The sequence below is a fragment of the Podarcis tiliguerta genome, assembly GCF_965153285.1.
Source record: "Podarcis tiliguerta genome assembly, chromosome: 6".
Lineage (NCBI taxonomy): Eukaryota > Metazoa > Chordata > Lepidosauria > Squamata > Lacertidae > Podarcis > Podarcis tiliguerta.
In genome coordinates this window covers 14,513,751-14,534,707 of record NC_139539.1, presented here as the reverse complement: position 1 = coordinate 14,534,707, position 20,957 = coordinate 14,513,751, and the positions used below count along the sequence as shown (strand labels likewise).

The following is a 20,957-nucleotide window of genomic DNA, read 5'->3' as shown; positions in this document are numbered from 1 at the left end:
TGGTCCTTTTTCTGGGATTTGGCTAAAAAATGAAGAAAGGGGTTTGTGGAATGAATTTGTGGGCTCCCTGGATGGCTTTTAAAAGAGGATCAGACAAATTGAGCCTGGAGTTGGTTAGACCATGGTGCTGATAACGCCAAGGTTGCAGGTTCGATCCCTGTATGGACCAGCTGCATATTCCTGCATTGCAGGGGGTTGGACTAGATGACCCTCAGGGTCCCTTCCAACTCTACAGTGCTATGCTATGATTCTGCTATGAAATTTACGGGGCATAAGGCTATATCCATGGCTACTAAGCATGATGGCTATGCTCTGCCTCCATTCCATCTCATTATTAAGTGAGATTGTGTCACGCATGTTCTGGCACACATAAGCTAGGGTTGCTATACGTCAGGAATTTCCCAGGATTTCAATGGCGGAATTAGCTTCTGGGGGACTTTTTTGGGAAATCGGCAAAATGTCTGGGGGTTTTGCCCACTGAACAAGGAAGTGCGTGTTAGAATATCACTCTTTGCTCTCCTTTTTGGGGGAGAGGGGGCAATTCCCCCCCAAAGCTCAAAACTATGATGCCGATTTCCACCCCCAAAAAAGCCGAATAACTTTTGTTTCCAGATTTTTACTTCTTGAAATATGGCAACCCTACATAAGCACGCCCAGAGAGCACACTTCCTCTTCAAGTCGCTGAGTCAATGCAGCCAGTTGCCATGTAGTGGGGATTTAGAGAGCCAGGTGTTTAGAAGATTTGAAACCTGGAGGCTGGGTGTGTCTTAAACAGGTAAGGAGAAATCGGCATCAGGTGGCAAGGAGCACTTTTTGAGAAGGCATCGAACACCACTGCAGACTGTTTTTATCCGAAACTATGTTCACAGACAAGCAGCCATGGAAACGATTTTTTAAAAAGAAGGGGGGGAGATGGGGGTTCTTCTCTCCCAAATCTGCTCTGAGTTCCAACGGTGGTTTTAGCCAAGAAAGGAGCAAGCCCTTGGATCGGGGAGTTGGGAGGGAGACTAGATGGCTCTAAGGGTCCCTTGCAACTCTATAGTCCTATGATTCTATAATTTCTTTTATGCAATTAGTTGCTAAGTGCTGGATTTAGTGGGGTGGGTGGGAGGGAAGGGATAAGATGATTGGTGAGAGTTCCTTCTGGCTTCCACACATGGTTCAGCGCCAGCATAAGCAAACAAAATGTGAGGCAAACCACCCAGTCCTGCCAGTTACCTTGGAGCAGAGTCTGCAGAGTCGCAGCTGCTCTGCCAACCACTAGATATTCCCCGCAGTATTACATTTCCTGCATTTCTTCCCAAGGGTGCCCCAAAGAACTTCTATAACCACGAACCAGACCCTTGTAAAAACTTTTATTTGCTTGCTTAACTTTGAATTAATTAGTTCGGGTTCAACAATATTCCCTGATCTGGCCTTGTCAGCTAAATGTGGTGTGTGTGTGTGTGTGTGTCTGTGTGTGTGGAGAGAGAGAGAGAGAGAGAGAGAGAGAGAGAGAGAGAGAGAGAAGTGGAGGGGGAGGATATGATATTATTTTATGATATGAAATTATTTATTTACAACCTGCTTTCCGTATCATAGCATACACCTCAAATCAGCTTACAAATTAGAACAATAAAACAGCAACTGTATAAAAACCATGATCTCCCATAACCAGTTTCAGCAATAAAACAACTTTTTTAAAAATACACAACGCGATTGGCCAAATAAAAAAGAATGAAAGAATAAAGCCTCGAGCTGCAGCGATGTGCTCAGTTTGTGGGGTTTAGGCCACCCAGCTGTGTGGTGTAGTGGTAAGAGCACTGGTGGGCAACCTGCACCCCTCAACCTAATTTCTTGAACCTCCAGCAGCCTCTGGGGACTGGTGGACTCATCTACCACTGGCTTTGGCCCAACAACTATTCACATATGGCCCTCCACAGATTACCCACAGAGGAATGTGGTCCTTGGTTAAAGTGTCAAGCTACATAGGACTGTGGAGACCCAGTTTCAAACCAGCCTTAAAGCCCATTGGGTGATCTGGGGCCAGTTGCTGTCTGACTAATACTAATACTAATAATAATAATAATAATAGTACCCTGCCTATCTGTCTGGGTTGCCCCAGCCACTCTGGGCAACTTCCAGCATATAGGAAAACATAATAAAACATTAAAATATTGTAAACTTCTCTCTACAGGTGTCTTCTAAAGACTGTACAGTGGTACCTCAGGTTACATACGCTTCAGGTTACATATGCTTCAGGTTACAGACTCCACTAACCCAGAAATAGTGCTTCAGGTTAAGAACTTTGCTTCAGGGTGAGAACAGAAATCGTGCTCTGGCGGTGCGGAGGCAGCAGAAGGCCCCATTAGCTAAAGTGGTGCTTCAGGTTAAGAACAGTTTCAGGTTAAGTACAGACCTCCAGAACGGATTAAGTACTTAACCTGAGGTACCACTGTATAGTTCTTTATCTCCTTGACATCTGCTGGGAGGGCGTTCCACAGGGCGGGCGCCACTACTGAGAATGCCCTCTGCCTGGCTCCCTGTAACTTTGCTTCTCGCAGTGAGGGGAACCTCTGGAAGGTGCTTGGAGCTAGATTCCTACCTCTCAGGGTTGTTGTGAGGATCAAACCATGTTTGGCGGGGTAATCATGCACACTGCCTTAAGCTCCTAGGAGGAAAAGCAGGATATAGATGCGATAAACAAGCAAGCCTGTCTACCAGAAACAAGGGATGATGGGGGATGGCTTATATGAGACTTACAAACAAAACAAAAAAGGAGGCAGATTTGAACAAAATTTGCGCTTGTCGATTTGTATGTATATGCAGCACAATCTATCTCGCCACAGTGAGGAAAGACTGTGAGCAGTTCAGGTAGCTCCATCTGTGGCCCAGGCACTACCAGGTGATCTGTGGCAAGTTCAAGGGCTCTGCTCCCCCTTCCCAAGTCTAAAGTAAACTAGTTGCACTATTTTTACGGACCTCTGATGTATTCCCACTCAGACACACCTTGAGCTGCATTTGGGAATCATTAGGAGGCTAGCACAGTTCTGAATAAAAAAAAAGGTGTGTTTGTGTGTTACTTCTGCCACCTCACTTCTGCCAGCAGCCAGTCCCCTAAATATGACGCCAGTCTTCAAGGGCAGCCCCACGTAGAAAGCACTGCGGCAATCAACCCTGGGGATTACTCAACCAAGGTTCTTGATGACAGTGTCCTTGTTCTCTGCAAGGGAAGGTTGCTAGTCAATACGTCAAACGCAACCGACAAAACTCGTCCTTCGCCAAAACCCTTGAACTCAGAAAACCTACAAGAAACCCGAGAGGCACTTTACATAAAGAAGAAAATCAGTAAGAGAAATGGCCAGCAACTGGGTACCATGCCATGCTCCCCATCATTCCTCTGCACCCATCCTTTCCAAATTTTGCGGGGTGGCTTGCCCTTTCCCGCATACCCCCCCCCAAACAAAAAAAGATAAATAAGCTCAACCTTAACACACCACACACATCAACTCAGCCTTATTTACCGTTTTCCACAATGCCTTCAACATCTACGAGAGCAATTGCTGCCAGCGAGAGTTTCATTGGAACCAAAAATTTTTAGTGGGGGCTGGAGGATAGAAATTTACCCAGCAACAGTATCCAAACTCTCCTCTCTGGCTCCCTGCTGCTTCTTTTGGTGCTTGAAGCAGAAAGGGAGAGAAAAAAGCGCCAATCTCCATTCAGCGAGCGCAGAGCATGCATATATATGTATGTATGTATGTATATATAAATATATACACACACACATATATATATGGCGTGCATATTGTCCCAACCATCTCAATCCTCACCACAGGGAATTGTCTAGAGAGCCTGTAAATAAACAGAGGCCTTTAAATCCCCCCCCCCCAAAAAAATGAGGGATGGAGGAGAGGAGCAGGGGGGCTTTTCTTTGTATTGTAATGAGATACATGTCCAGAAAAAATGTGGCTCTGAGGAGGTTGGGGCAGCGGGGGCGAGGGGAGAAGGGTAGCAACAAAGGCCCATCAGACGCAAGGCCCTCCACCTCATTTGAATGTTTGGGGGGGGGACGAGAAAGGGGCATTCAAGGGCTCCCTTTGTAAAGAAAGCCTTCCCCACACAACCAGGAGGTGGGGGGTGGGGAAGCAGGAGGCGCTGGGCCCTTTTTGTTTGGCTGCAGCCATAAGGGGTTAAAGGTAAGAGCAGCCCAGCTTGGGGGGGGGGGGGGCGGGCGCAATCCTCTTGTCCTTGTGTTAACTGCTTTCACCCTGGGTACGGTTGGCTGAATCCTAGACAGCTTTAAGCACTCTGGCAGACAGACAAGGGAGCCTCAAGGGTGGAGTTCAAGCAGGCAGCTTTTGACAGTCACATCACGAGTCCCAGAAGAGGCCGCTCTGCGGTGGGAGAGTCGCAGGGGGCCCGGGAGAAGTTCACAGAGGAGCCCATGGAATTGCTCGCCTCCCCCCCTGCCCGCCCCAAGCCCTGTCCTGCACAACCCCTGCCCTGCAATCTTCTTCCTTGCACCAGCCCTGTTTCAGGAGCGCTCATCTTCCAGAGCAGAAAAGGGTTCCCACCGATGCAATTTTGCGCAGTGCATGTGTGGATGCGGGGCTGAGGGTGTGTGTGTGAGTGAGGGGTGAGTCTGTGTTTTAAGATTTACCGCAGGGCAGAAAATGCCCCTCCAATAGCAGGGCCAGGCATTCTTTCTGCCCGGCTCCCACAAAAGCGCCTGTTTTGTTCATTCGGTTGATGACATTTGTAACGCCGTACATGTGATTTGTACATTACCTTGAGTGTCTCTCTCTCTTTTTAATGTCAAAAAGAAAGTCAAGGGAAACAAAAGAGGGGAGAGGAGAACTAAGCTAATTTCAGATGCATATTCCCAGGTATTCCCCCCACAAAACATTTGTCAGCGTTAGTAACAGTAAGAGCAATATGTGCCTTATGAAAGAGAATAAGCAATGTCAATATAAGTTGATTACGGGGACCCAGCAGCTGGCAAGCCCCACAGCTTGAATGTACATTTTCCTAGAATCTGGAAATGAGGTGGGAATACACAAATATTGGTTTGTTTCTCTCTATATATTTTTTTTCTGCCAGGACCCCCAAAAAGTCTTCTGAATCCCTTCTTAAGGTCCCATTTCCATCTAATTCCCAGACAGGGACTTTTCAGTGATGGTGCCCCATCCTCAGAAAGTTTCACCTAGCATCAACTTATTGTTTGGGGGGGGGGGGTTGTTTTGTTTTTTGGTCAAGAAATTTTTGGTATTTTGATATTGTCCAATCTGACGAGTATGTTCGGTGTGTGTGTGTGTGTGTGTGTGTTTGAAAGAGTGTTTTTAACATTGTTAAAATGCCCTGCTGTTCTTTTGTTTTACCGGGGTGGTTATTGTTTTGGAATTGTTGGTTTTAATATTTAGCTGCCCTAGAAACTCCTTTAGAGCTAAAAGATCAGAGTAGAAATGTTGGCAAATGAATTAATAAAATCACATAGTCAGATAATTGCTGTGATTTTATACAGGAGCACGTAATGCAAAAGCCATTAAATCAGACGGCAAAACAAACATACTACCAGCTAATCAATCAGTTTATTAAAAGGTCATTAAATCATCTTAATGGTACAGAAAGATGTCGCTCGCCCAGCCCTATCATACAAGGAGGCACCTTGAATATCCAGGTGACTTGGGAGCACTGATAAGCATCATACCCATAACCTTGGGTGATCAAGTTTCTATCCCTGAGTTATCATTGGGTATCTGTCCCCTTCACTTCTTCTTCCTTCCATTTGACTGGGGTTATGCAATTATCATGCAACCAGGGAGAAGGGGTTCATTTTCTATAACCAATCAACATCTTATGCATCAATAGTTTTTAACTCACACGCACAGGTGAGCATCATCAGAAGCTGAGAACTCGCAGGAGGCCAGGCACCTTCCCGCCCCCCCAAAGTGATCCTCTGGCTCCACCTCTATAATTTAGAATCAGTGCAAATACAGAGCAGGCATATTGATGCCTTTGCTATACAAGAGGCCCCTCTCACTTGGATAGAGTGGTACATGAAAGCTTAAGGAGCTCATGGATAGATTTTCTTGCATTTCACATTTGCGAAGTATTGTTTTTGAGAAGGCGTAAAGAGGAGTTGAATTCACTGGGTCAATTCAGTCTGCCAGTCAGACCTTCTTTGGGGAGAGGAACCCCTCAAAATCTAATCTCTGCTCAATATATTACTACTATAGTAGTGCTAGTAACCCAATAACAATGCCTCCCCCCAAAAAATCATTTGAGGAACAGAAACAAACTACACAGATTTATCATTCTGCTCATGCCTATTTATGTATTTTTCGTATATATGCATTTTGTATTTGGCTTCCTAATCATTGTCACTTTTCAATTAGAGGAGACCTCATTCCATTTTTTCCCCTTTGCAATTCTCCCCAGGGAAGAGTGATGGATGCACCAAGCTTTACGCGACGGACAAATGTGGCTTCGAAATGCAAAGTAAGGTCACACTAATTTAATTTAGCATAATTTTTTTTTTTACTCCTGAATACATTTCAGAGGCAGGTTCAGACACTGTGTTGGAGTGACACAACCTGCTTCTTTGTATTTTCTGTCTAGACAAACACAGACGCTTTGGGAATCCGGGCAGCGTGAATAGGGAGCAATGCATAGATTGCTTTTACAGATAAATATCCCCACTAAACACACACACACACATTCCCATAAGCGCTATCAGTTTCAAGGATTCAGTGAAAACTCAGTGACAGGTCACTGAGGGTTGTCAGCATGCCTACAAATTGTCTCAGGAGTTGGTTTTGTTTTTTTGCAATAGCCAGTTTTCTCAATTATGGCTCCAAACCTTATTCTAGTGGGACTTGATGCGGCCTTTTACAGCAAATGTAGGTCTTACCTAACAGCAGAGCATACTGAACACAACTCCAGTGGTGTGTTGGGTATAATGATGGAAGAGCCAGTGCACAAACGAAACACTGCAGGTGTGCATGACCCAAGTTTACAAAAGTTATTAATGGAAAAAATAATAATAACTAGCTCTAGCCCTATTCAGTTGTTCTGCACTCTCAAACCCATGCAGTGATGGTTGAACGAAGGGGGGAAATGGAGACCAACTCATTGGACCGGTTCCATCCTAGGAGCCCCTTCTGCAGTCCCACAGCCCTCCATTTACTGGTGGCTGTGGAAGGCAGCCTGCTGAACTCGAGTAGGATCTCTGCATGATTAAAGAACCTCCAGGCTTTAGAATCATGCAGGGAGTCTCCTCAAGTAGAAAAGGGCTTGGAAAGTCACTTGGAATGGCGATGGGGATGTGTGGAAGAGGGCAGGGACTGACAGCACTCTCTCTGTGTGTGTCTCTGCGTTTGTGTGTAGCGGATGCAGTGCAAACTGAATGGGACTGACATGGATTTGCTCTCCAAAAAACCCCTTTGTGGATTCTGGCAGCAAATGTTACCTGGATATCATAGAATCATAGAGTTGGAAGAGACCACAAGGGCCATCGAGTCCAACCCCCTGCCAAGCAGGAAACACCATCAGAGCACTCCTGACATATGGTGGTCAAGCCTCTGCTTAAAGACCTCCAAAGAAGGAGACTCCACCACACTCCTTGGCAGCAAATTCCACTGTCGAACAGCTCTTACTGTCAGGAAGTTCTTCCTAATGTTCAGGTGGAATCTTCTTTCTTGTAGTTTGGATCCATTGCTCCGTGTCCGCTTCTCTGGAGCAGCAGAAAACAACCTTTCTCCCTCCTCTATGTGACATCCTTTTATATATTTGAACATGGCTATATACTCCTGGTTTATGGCAGGGATGGGAAACCTCAGGCCCTGCCGATTAATACAACTCTCCAGATGTCTCTGCCTGATCCTTAAGACTCTTCCCAGGCTGCACCCCTTGCTTGGCACCCTCTTTGAACTCCAGAGATACTTCTTTGCTTGCCTTGATAGACATGTGGAAAGGGGACTAGCTCACCCTATAAAGGTTAAAACATTCCCTTTTGTTGCTCTGCTCGTTGTTGCCTCTGGCCTGCCCACTATGTGGCCCCCGGAAAGGCAGCCCATAAGGGAATGTGGCCCTTGGTTTATGGGTATCAGTTAGGTACTGCCACTTAACATTAGCACTTGGCACACCAAATATCCCAGAATTGAAACAAACTTTTGTTTTGAGGGCAGTCCACATTTGATAAGATTCTGAGAGCTGACATGCAGAAGGAGCCAGCGTTAGACGGTATTTAACATCTCAACAGTATTGACAGTATCGAACAGTGGACATGCTGCAGCAGACAGAATTTTTCATTGTGTATTTGTAACGTCACAACCACTGTTTAATTGTACAGTATCTCATAAGAGGACTTGCAAAAAGCACATAGTTACTCTAACTCAGTTTGACAAACCAGGGAACGTTCACTGAATCGGCACAATAGCACGGAAAATGCCCCCCCCCCAAATGTTATCAAGTTCTAATTTTGGTGAATTTTGGCAAAGATTAGGAAACGAAACCTATATTTCACATTTTGAGAATTTGATTTTTATTATTAAAAAAAATGTCTTAGAATATAATCTCAGGTTTTTTAAATCTAGAATCTTTGGAAACTTTGGTATTCTTGCACATAAGAAGTTTTGTGGACCATTTCGTGGTCCTTTGGAAGAGAAGCAAGAGTAGCAACATTTCAAATTCTGGAGATCATTACCATGTTTCAATATTCTAGCTACATACTGGTTTGTTTCAATGCTAGCTCCCTTAAATACTTCAAAAATAAATAACCAGGGGATTTCTGGAAACCCAGAGAAACCCAAACTTCCTAGAAGCCTGTGCACTCTTCCATGAACCATCTTTTTTTCCTTCTTTTTTTTAAAAAAAAGCAAGCAAAAAAAAAAGCTCTGCCCTACTAAATCTCTCTCCTCCCTCTTCTCTCAGACACACACCCTTACTGGCTAACAACCAAATATGTGCAAGACGCATCCATGTCTGGACTCCTGGCTGCCCACAAAGATATGAGGGAGGGGGGAGTGTCTCAAATTTATGAAAATCTAATCTTGTTAGTCAATGCAATCTGTGTGACAAGGCAGAGCGAAACTCATTGTCATTCTCACCAGCAACCCCCATGCGGCTGACTTGCACCGGGCATGCAATTTCATTTATCTCTGCTCCAAGCGCAAGCCTAGCCAAGGTTTCCTCCTGATTTGAATGAAGACCTGCTTCTTTAGAATCGCAAGCCAAATTGAAGCAGACATTTAAAGGAATAACTTTGCAAGGGGGAGCCAGGCGCTTTCAAATGCTGTAGCCATCGAGCGTTCGTAGACATAAAGAAGGGACAAAATATGTTCCTATCTCTCTCTCTCTCTCAAATATTACTTCTCGCCCTTCGTCTAAGGAACTTGGGAAGGGGAGTTCCGCAGCCCTGCTCAAGAAATGGCAGGAATTGAATCTGCAGCTGCTTTAAGTCTGAGCTACAGTTCTCTCTACAGAACCATGGGAATATGGATCAGAACCCAGCCCAGGTCTCCCTGATCCAAGAACTTCAGCCATTTTCAGGCTGTTCAGGAAGAATTTGTACATATGTGTGTCTGTGGTTAGGGGAGGATTTCAGCAGCAGTCTCACCACCAACTTATACACATCCATTATAATATTTCAGATATACAGGGCAGCTTACAGCCATCCTAATGGACACAGCTAGCTCAGGAGCAGATCTTGTCACTCCTTTCATTCCCTGCAAATGAACAAACTGGAAAAGCCTCCACACCACGCAGGCTCTCAGTCATAGCACATCAACCGAGAACGGAGCATGCACATATAAGTTTTTTGCTATTTTTATCGCACCTGCAAGAGTACGCAATAATGGGATCGGGCTTGCATGTACAGTGGTACCTCAGGTTACAGATGCTTCAGGTTACAGACTCCGCTAACCCAGAAAAAATAGTACCTCGGGTTAAGAACTTTGCTTCAGGATGAGAACAGAAATCGTGCGGCAGCAGTACGGTGGCGGCGGCGGCTGTATTTCTTGTCCTAATACAGTGGTGCCTCGCAAGACGAAAAGAATCCTTTCCGGGAGTCTTTTCTTCTTGCGAAGCAAGCCCATTGACGGAGTAGCGCTATTAGCGCTATTGGCACTTTAAGGGCTAAAAACGGCTTTTTTAGGGGTGGGGGATTAGCTGTTTTGCTGCTAAAATGCTTTTAGCAGCTTAGCGATTCAGAATAAGGGATTTTGGAGCAAAAAAAAAAAAATCGATTTTTTTCCCGACATTTTTCGTCTTGCGAAGCAAGCCCATAGGGAAATTCGTCTTGCGAAGCGCCTCTGCAGACGGAAAACCCTTTCATCTTGCGGGTTTTCCATCTTGTGAGGCATTCGTCTTGCGGGGCACCACTGTACTTCACTCCATGTGACTGCAATTGGACTTAGTTCTTCAGATGCCTTCTCCAAAATAAGTTGTTCAGGAGTGAGCATCTCCCACAGCAAAAAGTGATGCAACAAATTCATTGGGCTTCTTCACTGCCACCCTCTATTCCTTCAAACATCTTTCTTGTCTCATGGCCCGATGGCCTCTGTCCCCAGTTTGACATACGTAAAGGCATTTTAATTGATTGCTTTTATTGATTGATTAAATCCTCTTCCAAAAATTGCTTGCCTTATTGTCACTTCACAGTTGTTTTGCCAGAGTTGCTTTCTGTTCTCATTTATGCAAGATGCCCACCTTTTAAAGCAAGGCTTCTTGCCTTCCGTAGCTTCACTGACTCTGCCCATTAACCATGCTGGCATCCTCTGAAGACATGTCTGCACCTTCCTTATATTTTCAGTGGGTTTTTGCAGCCAACCGCACAGGCCCCTGAAGCAAACTGTTTGCACCGTGTGGCTCATTGCTCCGCTCTCTCCAGGAGTCTTCCTGCCTAACACAAACCGAGCACGGCCTATTTTCATCTGGGGAAAGGGTTTGAAAAACCAGGAAATGAGTCACTTTTTACAAGGAACGAGGTTTGCCTAATAAATATGGAAATTTGTAGCAACTTCCCAGTGTTCCCAAGGCCAAATTTTAGCAAGGTGGGGGCAAAACTGGGCATAGGAAATGGAAACTGGGTAGCGGTGTTATGGAACTGCAACTATTTCTCCAATTATTGTATCATCAGCAGACCAGATCTAACTGGCTTGGGAAAGAGCAGCGAGAAAAAGCAATCAGGGTCCAGGATGCCAATGAAGTTAGCAGGAAGGAGCAGCAAAAACAGAGGATCAGGCCATATAGAGATGATAAGGACAGAGAGTTGGGTTTTCAGGGCATAGCACAGGAGCCTCAGCCTGCAGGCACATTTGGATTTTTGAGTGAGTGCCGCAAGCTCCAACCCCATGGTCTTATTTTCTCCCTTGTGTGAATAAGCCCTCTGCCCTGCAGAGGCAGAAGGAGAGAGAAATTGCATGCAAAGTTCGTTCTTCACACTTTTCCAAGGGTTGTGGACATAATAATTAATATGAGCCCTGAAAAACACAACAGAGGTGAAAGAGGAAGTGAGAAAGAATATCACTCTTCCAACTTCCTCCTTCAGGTCTATGTACTTTTCACAGGGCTCTAAATATTATTTAGCATAACTCCAGACCACTGGGATATGTTTTCAACTGGGCTTTCGGCTTTCACACACTGCCAGGCATTTCCACACAACCATTCAAAAGGCATTTCACCATCTAACAATACCATGATACTGTTCTGCATGAGCTATGCAGTTTCCCTAACTGGCAACACTGGCTGAGATCCATGCATACATGTGTGTGTGTGTGTGTGCAGAACAGGGGAAAGAAAACCCTGGTCTCTCTGGGAACACAGATGCAAACGGCACTTTGCACAGACTTGTAGAGCATCCCATGAGACAAAACAGAAAACCAGGAAGAAACCTGCAGTGTCCTGTTTCCCCCTCCCAATGGTGCACCCTCAGAGGATGTTTCGTTCCAAAAGGTATCTGCAGAATGTAATCCTAAATCAGTATGGTGGTTTTTTTCCCCCTTTGCTGACTGCATTGCTGGAAGCTATCCGGGGTGGGGGTAAGCTTGAATGCTAGAGCTTCTCAGCTAAGCACAAACACCTGTGTTGAATTCCAAAGATTATGCTGGATAGTTAGCAGAGAGGGGAGAAAAGCAGAGGGATAAAAGGATTAAAGGAAGATTCACAAAATATACATGAGTTGCTGGGTGGGAGAGATACAAACTACATGGCAGCAAAAAGCTCGGTCAGGAACATTTGTGAGTCAAGCTGAGTCCAACTTGGTGCTTTCCAGATATTTTGGAGACCACTGATCTAGAGGGCACCAGATTTGGAGAAAACTGCTCTAGGCAAACTTATTTATTGTTGCATTTATATCCCACCTTTCCTCCCAGGATCTCAAGGTGAGTCGCATAGTTCTCATCCCCATGTCATCCTCACAACAAAGCTAGGCTAGGCTGAGAGTGAGCGATTGGCCCATAGTCACCCAGTTATTTTCATGGCCAAGTGGGAATTTGAACCCTGGTCTCCCAGTTCCTAGCCCGGGAGCTCTGACCCACTACACCACACTAGCTCTCTTGGGAAAGCGGCCTTCAGTTGTCCATCAGGAAACTGCAGCTTCCACCAGCCCGAACCGAGAGCACCAGGCTGGTGAAGGGCCAGAGCGGGTGCCAATTTCACCACGGGAATAAAACATTTAAATTAGTCACATTGGCATCTACCTACAACGCTGAGCTAGGGTCACAGGTGGCGCTGTGGGTTAAACCACAGAGCCTAGGACTTGCCGATCAGAAGGCTGGCGGTTTGAATCCCCGCAACGGGGTGAGCTCCCTTTGCTGGATCCCTGCTCCTGCCAACCTAGCAGTTGGAAAGCATGGCAAAGTGCAAGTAGATAAATAGGTACTGCTCCTGCGGGAAGGTAAACGGCGTTTCTGTGAGCTGCCCTGGTTCGCCAGAAGCGGCTTAGTCATGCTGGCCACATGACCCGGAAGCTGTACGCCGGCTCCCTCGGCCAATAAAGTGAGATGAGTGCCGCAACCCCAGAGTCGGTCACGACTGGACCTAATGGTCAGGGGTCCCTTTACCTTTACCACGCTGAGTATTGGAACTCTGTGGAGACAACATTAGGAAGTTGCTCAGTGAATGGTTACTCAGCATAGAATTTTGCAACAAATAAATTAGAACAGGGACAGACATTGATCTTTCCGATTTCAGCAGTGCGCTGTGTGAGGCCAAAATCCAGTCACTCTCCCCCTCCCCTCCCCTTCTGTTAGGTTCAATTCACTAGATCATAGTTGCATTGCCCTGTGATGTCCCCTAGGCTCAGCACCTAGTGCGGCAGCAGAACTGGTCGCGCTGCTCTGATAACAACAAAACCTTGAACTCTCGGAGACATTGGTTTTCAATCTTTTCACTCCCAGGGAACCTTTACTACACCAATTCTAACTCTTCTATATCCACCACTGACTCCACTCAATGCTCACCACAGAACTCTAGCACTGCAAACTGCAGAGGCTCCTGGGCTGAGTTGTTCAGTGGGTTTTGTTGGGTGGGGTTGTTGCTGCTGGCTTTTGTTTTCGTTCTGTATCTTAATTTTAGACCTTGTTTTGACCTACATGGAAATTGTTTGGTCTGTTTGTGCCTTTTAAAAATGTTTTATTTGTTGTTTATTGCTACTTTCGTTATGTTGTAGTTACGTGGTCTTTTTCCATGTTGCAAGCTGCCTTGAGCATGGTGTGAACTGTGGAAAGGTGGCATTCAAAGAAAATTATGTATGTATGTATGTATGTATGTATGTTCTAAGGTGCAGGGTTTTTCTGGGGGGCAGACTAGGGCCTCTGTTATTCCACTTATACAGAGAACATTGCTTAGAACAGAGCTAACAGTCACTTGCAACTTCACATTTCAGGGGTCATATTGGTGATTGCAGGCTAGCCTGAACATTGGTCCACTACTGCCAGTTTTGCCATCAAGAAATCCCTGATCGGCTTCTGCAGAATTTCAGGGTGTCTTCAAACACGGTTCAATTTTTTTTTTATCAGAGCAATGAAACATTGTGCTGTTTCCAAAGATCTCACAGCCTCCACCCACCATGAGAGGGCTTAGGCTGAAGAAGTTTCTGTGTTGTAACTACCTCTCAAGCAAGCCGGACGAAAAACATTGTTGGTCAACCATTTGCTGTTGCATTAGTCATGGGCAGCAAAGCCTAAAACTAAAAGCCAGGACTTGCTGTGGCCTTATTTTAGATGCATGGTCTTAATCCTAGTGATGATAAGGAAGAAAGTGTCCTTGACTATGTCGGGGGGGGGGGGAGTGCGTATGAAGTTCTGAGATGGTTAAGGTGAAGGTAAAGGGACCCCTGACTATTAGGTCCAGTCGCGGACGACTCTGGGGTTGTGGCGCTCATCTCGCTTTATTGGCCGAGGGAGCTTCCAGGTACAGCTTCCGGGTCATGTGGCCAGCATGACTAAGCTGCTTCTGGCGAACCAGAGCAGTGCACGGAAACACCTTCCCGCTGGAGTGATACCTATTTATCTACTTGCACTTTTTGGCATGCTTTCGAACTGCTAGGTTGGCAGGAGCTGGGACCGAGCAACGGGAGCTCACCCCATTGTGGGGATTCGAACCGCCGACCTTCTGATCGGCAAGTCCTAGGCTCTGTGGTTTAATCCACAGCACCACCCGCGTACAAGGGAGCATTACCACTAAGAACGCTGGTGCAGGTGGGCAGGCAAGGTTTGTTTAGGTTGTAGTTTAAGCTGCTTGTTGTCATTTTTCATGTTTTCAATGCTCTCCCCACCCCATGCTTCCTGCAAATAGTAACCTAGCACAGCTGGAAGTGAACTAGAACCTTTCCCCCTAACTTTGCTAGCTTTCTGTTTTCAGTGAGACACACACATCCCCAGCTACAATCTGTTTTTTCCAGGTCTTGGAGTTAAAGAATTCAGAAATCCACAGTGAGTGCCCTCGTAGTTCAAATTGCCTTACAGTGGTACCTCGGGTTACATACGCTTCAGGTTACATACGCTTCAGGTTACAGACTCCGCTAACCCAGAAATAGTGCTTCAGGTTAAGAACTTTGCTTCAGGATAAGAACAGAAATCGTGCTCCAGCGGCACGGCGGAGGCCCCATTAGCTAAAGTGGTGCTTCAGGTTAAGAACAGTTTCAGGTTAAGAACGGACCTCTGGAACGGATTAAGTACTTAACCTGAGGTACCACTGTATTTTCTTTTTTAGAATGCTGCTTAGCACCACCTGCACCCCCCAAAAATCAACACCTCTGATATCCTTAGAGCTGCACTTGTAGCGTGACTCACAAAAGAGGACGGGAACACTGGCGAGAACTGTCCCAAATTCTATTTCAATCTCAGTTTTCCACTTGTGTGGCACCGGATCTCGCTCCCTTCTCTGCTGCAACCCCAGGTGTCTCTCTCCTCCCCCCCCTCCTTTTTTCTCTTTTTTCTTTGGTGGTGGTGGAACATCAAACAAGCTCTTAAGAGCTTCTGCTAGCAGCGCTGATCATGCGATCCCATCACATGTGCAAAAAGGAAGAGGCAAAAAGTTTAAAAATGTAATGAGCAGCTTTCTTTATTATATAAACTGAAAGAGGCAGCAGAAATGTAAAGGCCTTTAAAGGACCAGTACAGTGGAACCTCGGGTTGAGAACATGATCCGGGCAGGAGGCACGTTCGCAACCCGCAGCACCGAGTCTGCGCATGCATGGATCGTGATTCGGTCCTTGTGTGCATGCGTGGAAACCCAGAAGTAACCTGTTCCGGTACTTCCGGGTTTGGCGCAGTGTGCAACCTGAAATCACATAACCTGAAGAGCCTGTAACCCAAGGTACCAATGTACTGGGAATGAGGAGAAGCAACGTGCCTCAAAATATATTTAAAAGTTGGCTCTGTGCAATTAGGAACCCATAATTGCTTGGCCTCTTCTCCTGTTCTGTCCTATGCACCTTCTCTTCCTTTTCCAAGGTCCTGCTTCATTTTCGCTACCTGCCCCACAGTTGACTTGAGGTCAAGTCCCTTAGGTCACAACTCTTGGAAGTCCTTATTTAATGGTAGCACAGCTACATCAAGAGGGTGACTTCAAAGTATAGGGTGCTTTGAGGATTATGGTGTTCACAGACGGTTCTGCGCTTCTGAAATGTTAAACAGCAGTAGGAAACAGAAAGACTCACACACTGTAGGCAACTGTAACTCCTAAGAGCGTTCGAAGATTGGATGAAACAAAGTCTATGGAGGCCAGTCTCTTCTGTAATGGTTTTCTTCCATGTAAGAATATATGTGGCAGAGTCAACCATCACAACATCAGAAATCAAATCTATGTGGCTTTTTGTAGGAATGAATGACAGGCAGGGATCCCGTCTCCTAACCTCTGGATCTTGCAGTCAACATCCATGTCAAATATGCCTGCCACGTATTTCACCTTTATCCTCAGCTTCAATGCTAAGTAGCACAAAGCAGTATCAAAATGGGTCAGATCCAAGGGCGCCCTTTTGCAAGCAGGCGAGAAGTCCTGTATTGGCGTAAGAGCTGTTTTCACATCTCTCACTACGACGTTGCCCAAGAAAAGTAAAATTAAATCCACTGACGTTACTCTGCTCTGTCGAGAACTTGCACGAGTGCTCACATGGCTTGTGGTGCAACCAGACAATGATAACTAGCTATTATAGACACCTTGCATGTGCAAGTGTTTGTGGAACAGCATTGGCGGCGATTTTCCTTCCGCTCGCAGTTCTTTCAGTCCAACCCAAAATATTTTAAGGTGTCTAGAGGAGTAACCTACTTTGTGGAATCACGCACACACACACTGCCAGACCTTTTCAGCTCAGGTATATAATCAACTCAGGTATCTAATCAAATCATCAAATGGCACCTTAAACATAGCAGCCACAATGGAGTGTCTAGGTGCTATCCTCCCCACAAGTGGAATTAATTAAATTATTATTATTATTATTATTATTATTATTATTATTATTATTTATATACCACTTTATATTTTAAAGAACAAATCTCAAAGCGATTTCCAACACATTAAAACATCAAATAAAACAATCTAGAATAAAACAAATTGAAGCTTCAAGGAAAATATTTCAAATTCTTTCCCAAGTGACATTTTGCTTTCCTGCAAAATGGTTGTGCAAAGTGCCTGGCGCCGGGCTAATTTCTAAGCGCTGCTTTTCATGCACCCAGCCATCAAGGTCAGCAGCAGTGGTGCAGGTCAGGAGGTCATTTTACAAATTTAACAAAATAAAAATAGATACCCTTGAGGAAAGTCCAAAAATGCAGACAGCTCTGTTGATCCATCATAAGCACAACTCATTCATCCACCAAGGAGCAGCAGTGCATAGCATAAACAATCAATTTTATTTGGATCAAATGACTGCAAAAAGCTTCAGTGTTCTGTTTGCAAGGTCTGTGGCTCACCACCTTTCGCATTTCCATAATGTTTACACACTGACACACACGTACATACATCTGGTTGGAAGTCTCCACAACAGTGATAAATTTTACTATGACAAAAGGTCAGGCTATGGTATTCGGTTCTGCAAATACTTCCATTATAAAAACAGGAGTGCTTCGGTTAGGGGCTGGGTGGGGAAGAATGTTCAGTCATTTATAAATGACAATGGTTGGGTTTTTTCCCCAGCCCTCCCTTCATGCAAAATTTTCATTGAAGAGAAAGGAAATGCAAAGCCGAAACCAGAGAGAGATTTCAGAAGGCAGAAGCCCAAGGCAAAGATGCCAAGACATGAAGCATTAAGACTGACCTAAAATTCAGAGCTGGGTCAAGGAGCACCTTCCAAAGTTCCTTATACGTAGCCCAGCCCTCCATAACATGGAGACGTGGGTGGTGCTGTGGTCTAAACCCCTGAGCTTCTTGAGCTTGCCGATCAGAAGGTTGGCGGTTCGAATCCCCGCAACGGTGATCTGAGCTCCCGTTGCTCTGTCCCAGCTCTTGCCAACCTAGCAGTTCGAAAGCACGCCAGTGCAAGTAGATAAATAGGTACCACTGCGGCGGGAAGGTAAACGGTGTTTCTGTGCGCTCTGCTTTCCGTCACAGTGTTCCTTTGCACCTGAATCGGTTTAGTCATGCTGGCCACATGACCTGGAAAGCTGTCTGTGGACAAAGGCCGGCTCCCTCGGCCTGAAAGCAAGATGAGCGCCACAACCCCATTGTCACCTTTGACAGGATTTAACTGTCCAGTGGTCCTATACCACAGACACACACAAAAAACCATGCACAATGCTGTGGTAGCCCACCATGTGTGGTAGCCCACCACAGGCTCAGCCACTTCTGCCTTCCTGCCTGGGACATCAGAAAGAGCTAGAACCATAGAATGTAGAACTGGAAGGGGCAGCGAGGATCATCTAGCCCAGGGGTTGGCAAAGGTTTTGTGGCATGGGCCAGTTCATTGTCCTGCAGACGCCGCAGTGGGCGGAGTGTGTGTGTGTGAACAGGCAAGCATGCGCTAGTTCCAGCGCTCCTTCCGGTGCGGAGGAGGGGTGCACAGCTTCCCATTGGCTGCAGGAGCTTCCTGCAGCCAATGGGAAGCCGTCGCGGAAGGCAGTCCACGCTCTGCTCCGTGCCAGTTTAGCACGGTGCATGGGAGAAGAAGAAGAAGAGTTTGGATTTGATATCCCGCCTTTCACTCCCCTTCAGGAGTCTCAAAGCGGCTAACAATCTCCTTTCCCTTCCTCCCCCACAACAAACACTCTGTGAGGTGAGTGGGGCTGAGAGACTTCAGAGAAGTGTGACTGGCCCAAGGTCACCCAGCAGCTGCATGTGGAGGAGCGGAGACGCGAACCCGGTTCCCCAGATTACGAGACTACCGCTCTTAACCACTACACTACACTGGAGCCGACCGAGTGGGCGGTGGGGGTCCCCAGGTGAGCGGCAGGGGTCCATGGGCCAGTTAAACCACCCCCATGGGCCTCTTGTGGCCCACGGGCCTTAGGTTGGCGAGCCCTGATCTAGCCCAACCCCCTGCAATGCAGGAATCTTTCAGCCAAGCTGGACTGCCAATCCTTGACTGGAGGTTTGCGGTCAGTTTAGTACAGGACCTGCTCTCAGACGTGGCTCCTTTCCAACTAAAGGCAGAACAAGACACAGAAAGTCTGCATTCAACAAAAGCAAGTCTCCTAGTTACATTTCCTGCAAATATGCCCTACCTGGAAGGCATTGTAGGGGTCAGGGAAGAAGCATCAAGTGACAGTCTTCAGTTTATAGGTACAAGGAGACTTGCTTGGCTGCCTCCCTGAAGTTCGCTCCTATGTCCAAAGCCAGGTGTTGACAGGGTTTTAAAAATAAAAATAAAAATTGGAAACTTTCGAACAGGCTGCTACAGGACACCTGTACATTTTCTTCATGTGCGCTTTCATATCCCAAGGCATTCAGAAGCCTATAAGAGTGGAAGAAAAATTTCCAAACTGGGCATTTGACATCCTTAATGTCTCGAAGAGAGTGTTAGGTTTCCTTGAGAAATACTGGTGAATACTCTGCAGAGTGAAGCAACGGAGGTCTGATCTTGGCCAGGGGGCATGTGGGTTCTAAGGGAGCCTGGAGCACTTAATTTACTTTTCACATTACCCAGGATAGTAGTGTCGTATCTCGGAAGTTGAACAGAATCCGTTCCGGAAGTCCGTTAGACTTCTGAAACGTTCTACTCCCAAAGCGCGGCTTCGGATTGGCTTCAGGAAGTTCCTGCGGCCAATCGGAAGCCCCACCGGATGTTTGGCTTCCAAAAGAACATTTGAAAACCGGAACACTCACTTCTGGTTTTCGATCGTTCAGGAACCAGAATGTTCGACTCCCAAGGCGTTCGGGAGCCGAGGTACGACTGTACAAGTTTCGCATGACATGTATTTTTTAACTGCTCCAAGAGTTCTTTTTGTATCTGGTTGCCCATTTTGGAAAAAAACAAGCCCTGGGTTGGTGGAGCACACGCCAAATCCCCTTTTGGACGTCGCTGAAGTCACCAGTTCGAGACCCAGTATGTTTGTGCCCTCGAGAACTGTTCTAGGTAACTCTATCACCTAATAGCTCTTCACGCACACAGGGAATACCCCAAGCAGGATCAGAATATTAGGGTGAGGTCAGCTAAGTAGAGGAAACACAGATGTAATTTGCCAGCATGTTGCAGTAGAGTAATTTCTTAAAATAAATAAGGAATAACAGCCCCGGCAGAAGCTCTTCAACAGTGCATGGAATCTGTAAGCGAGGCATCAGAATCCATTCTCCTAAGTCAAGGACATTTTTTATTTTTTTCCTTTCAATTAAATAGTAATAAAATAAAATGCCATAAGAGGCTGGTGCTATGCTTGCATGGTTTGCAGAATGCAGTCTTCTTCCCCAGCCCCCAAGCCGCCCGAAACTCGTGAGAGCACAAAGCGTGCTTCACTCTCTCTCTCTTTTTAGTTTAGCTATAGGATACTTCTGCTAACTGCCATTTAGGAATTTCATTTCCTGCTTGATCAAGTCCTACTGAAAGAGGCAATTACTAAATTTGTTTCTAGTTATAGAAATAGATGTTTGTTGTTGCCCAACCACATCTGTCTCGCCGGCAAACTGTCTGCTCTGGGCTCCCCAAATAATAAAGAAAGAGAGAAAGCAAAGCTCATTCCATGGAGAGCTTGCTACTGCTGCAGAACATCAGAGCTATCAGTTGGGTAGAATTCCCACTTCTTTTCTTTCTTTCTTTCTTTCTTTCTTTCTTTCTTTCTTTCTTTTTAACACCTTCTCCCAAGTTTATACGCTTTTCTATACATTTTTAAAACACACTTCTGAGAGCACTTCTCTTTGATGGCTAATGCAGTAACTTTATATTTCATTGCCAGAAAACCCTGCAGAAACCAAGCCACAATTTTGCACTGATCAGCCTCCAGCAGGGTGGCTTCTACAAGGTGGGCTTTAGGGCTTTGCTTCCATGGGCACCTGTCAAGGCCCATGCCTCAGGAAGGACCCCACTGCCAATCCCTGGAGCCTTCTGAGCA

At 46.0% G+C, this 20,957-nt stretch overlaps 1 protein-coding gene and 1 long non-coding RNA gene across 7 annotated transcripts in view; one reads left to right on the top strand and one right to left on the bottom strand.

Annotated features, from left to right (window-relative positions):
• Positions 1 to 20,957, bottom strand: part of PMEPA1 (prostate transmembrane protein, androgen induced 1) — a 91,449-nt gene that overhangs the window by 21,630 nt on the left and 48,862 nt on the right. Inside the window, exon 1 of one of the 4 annotated variants that reach the window (XM_083447082.1) lies at positions 3,606 to 3,627. The exons of 2 other annotated variants lie outside the window; for them this stretch is intronic. Coding sequence is in view for 1 of the 2 variants with exons in the window: in XM_083447084.1 (XP_083303210.1) it covers positions 3,504 to 3,561 (58 nt within the window). In the remaining variant the exon portion in view is untranslated. Of the gene's footprint in view, positions 1 to 3,503; positions 3,628 to 20,957 lie in introns of those variants that run through there. One more of the 4 variants, XM_083447084.1, reaches the window with a different exon arrangement.
• On the top strand, positions 3,661 to 8,800 carry LOC310680448. 3 transcript variants are annotated; one of them, XR_014512768.1, is made up of 3 exons: positions 3,661 to 4,175; positions 6,418 to 6,477; positions 8,574 to 8,800. It is a non-coding gene; the product is annotated as an uncharacterized lncRNA (long non-coding RNA). The 3 variants fall into 3 exon arrangements; XR_014512770.1 differs by lacking the exon at positions 8,574 to 8,800 and adding an exon at positions 8,166 to 8,545; XR_014512769.1 differs by lacking the exon at positions 3,661 to 4,175 and having other exon boundaries at positions 5,686 to 6,477.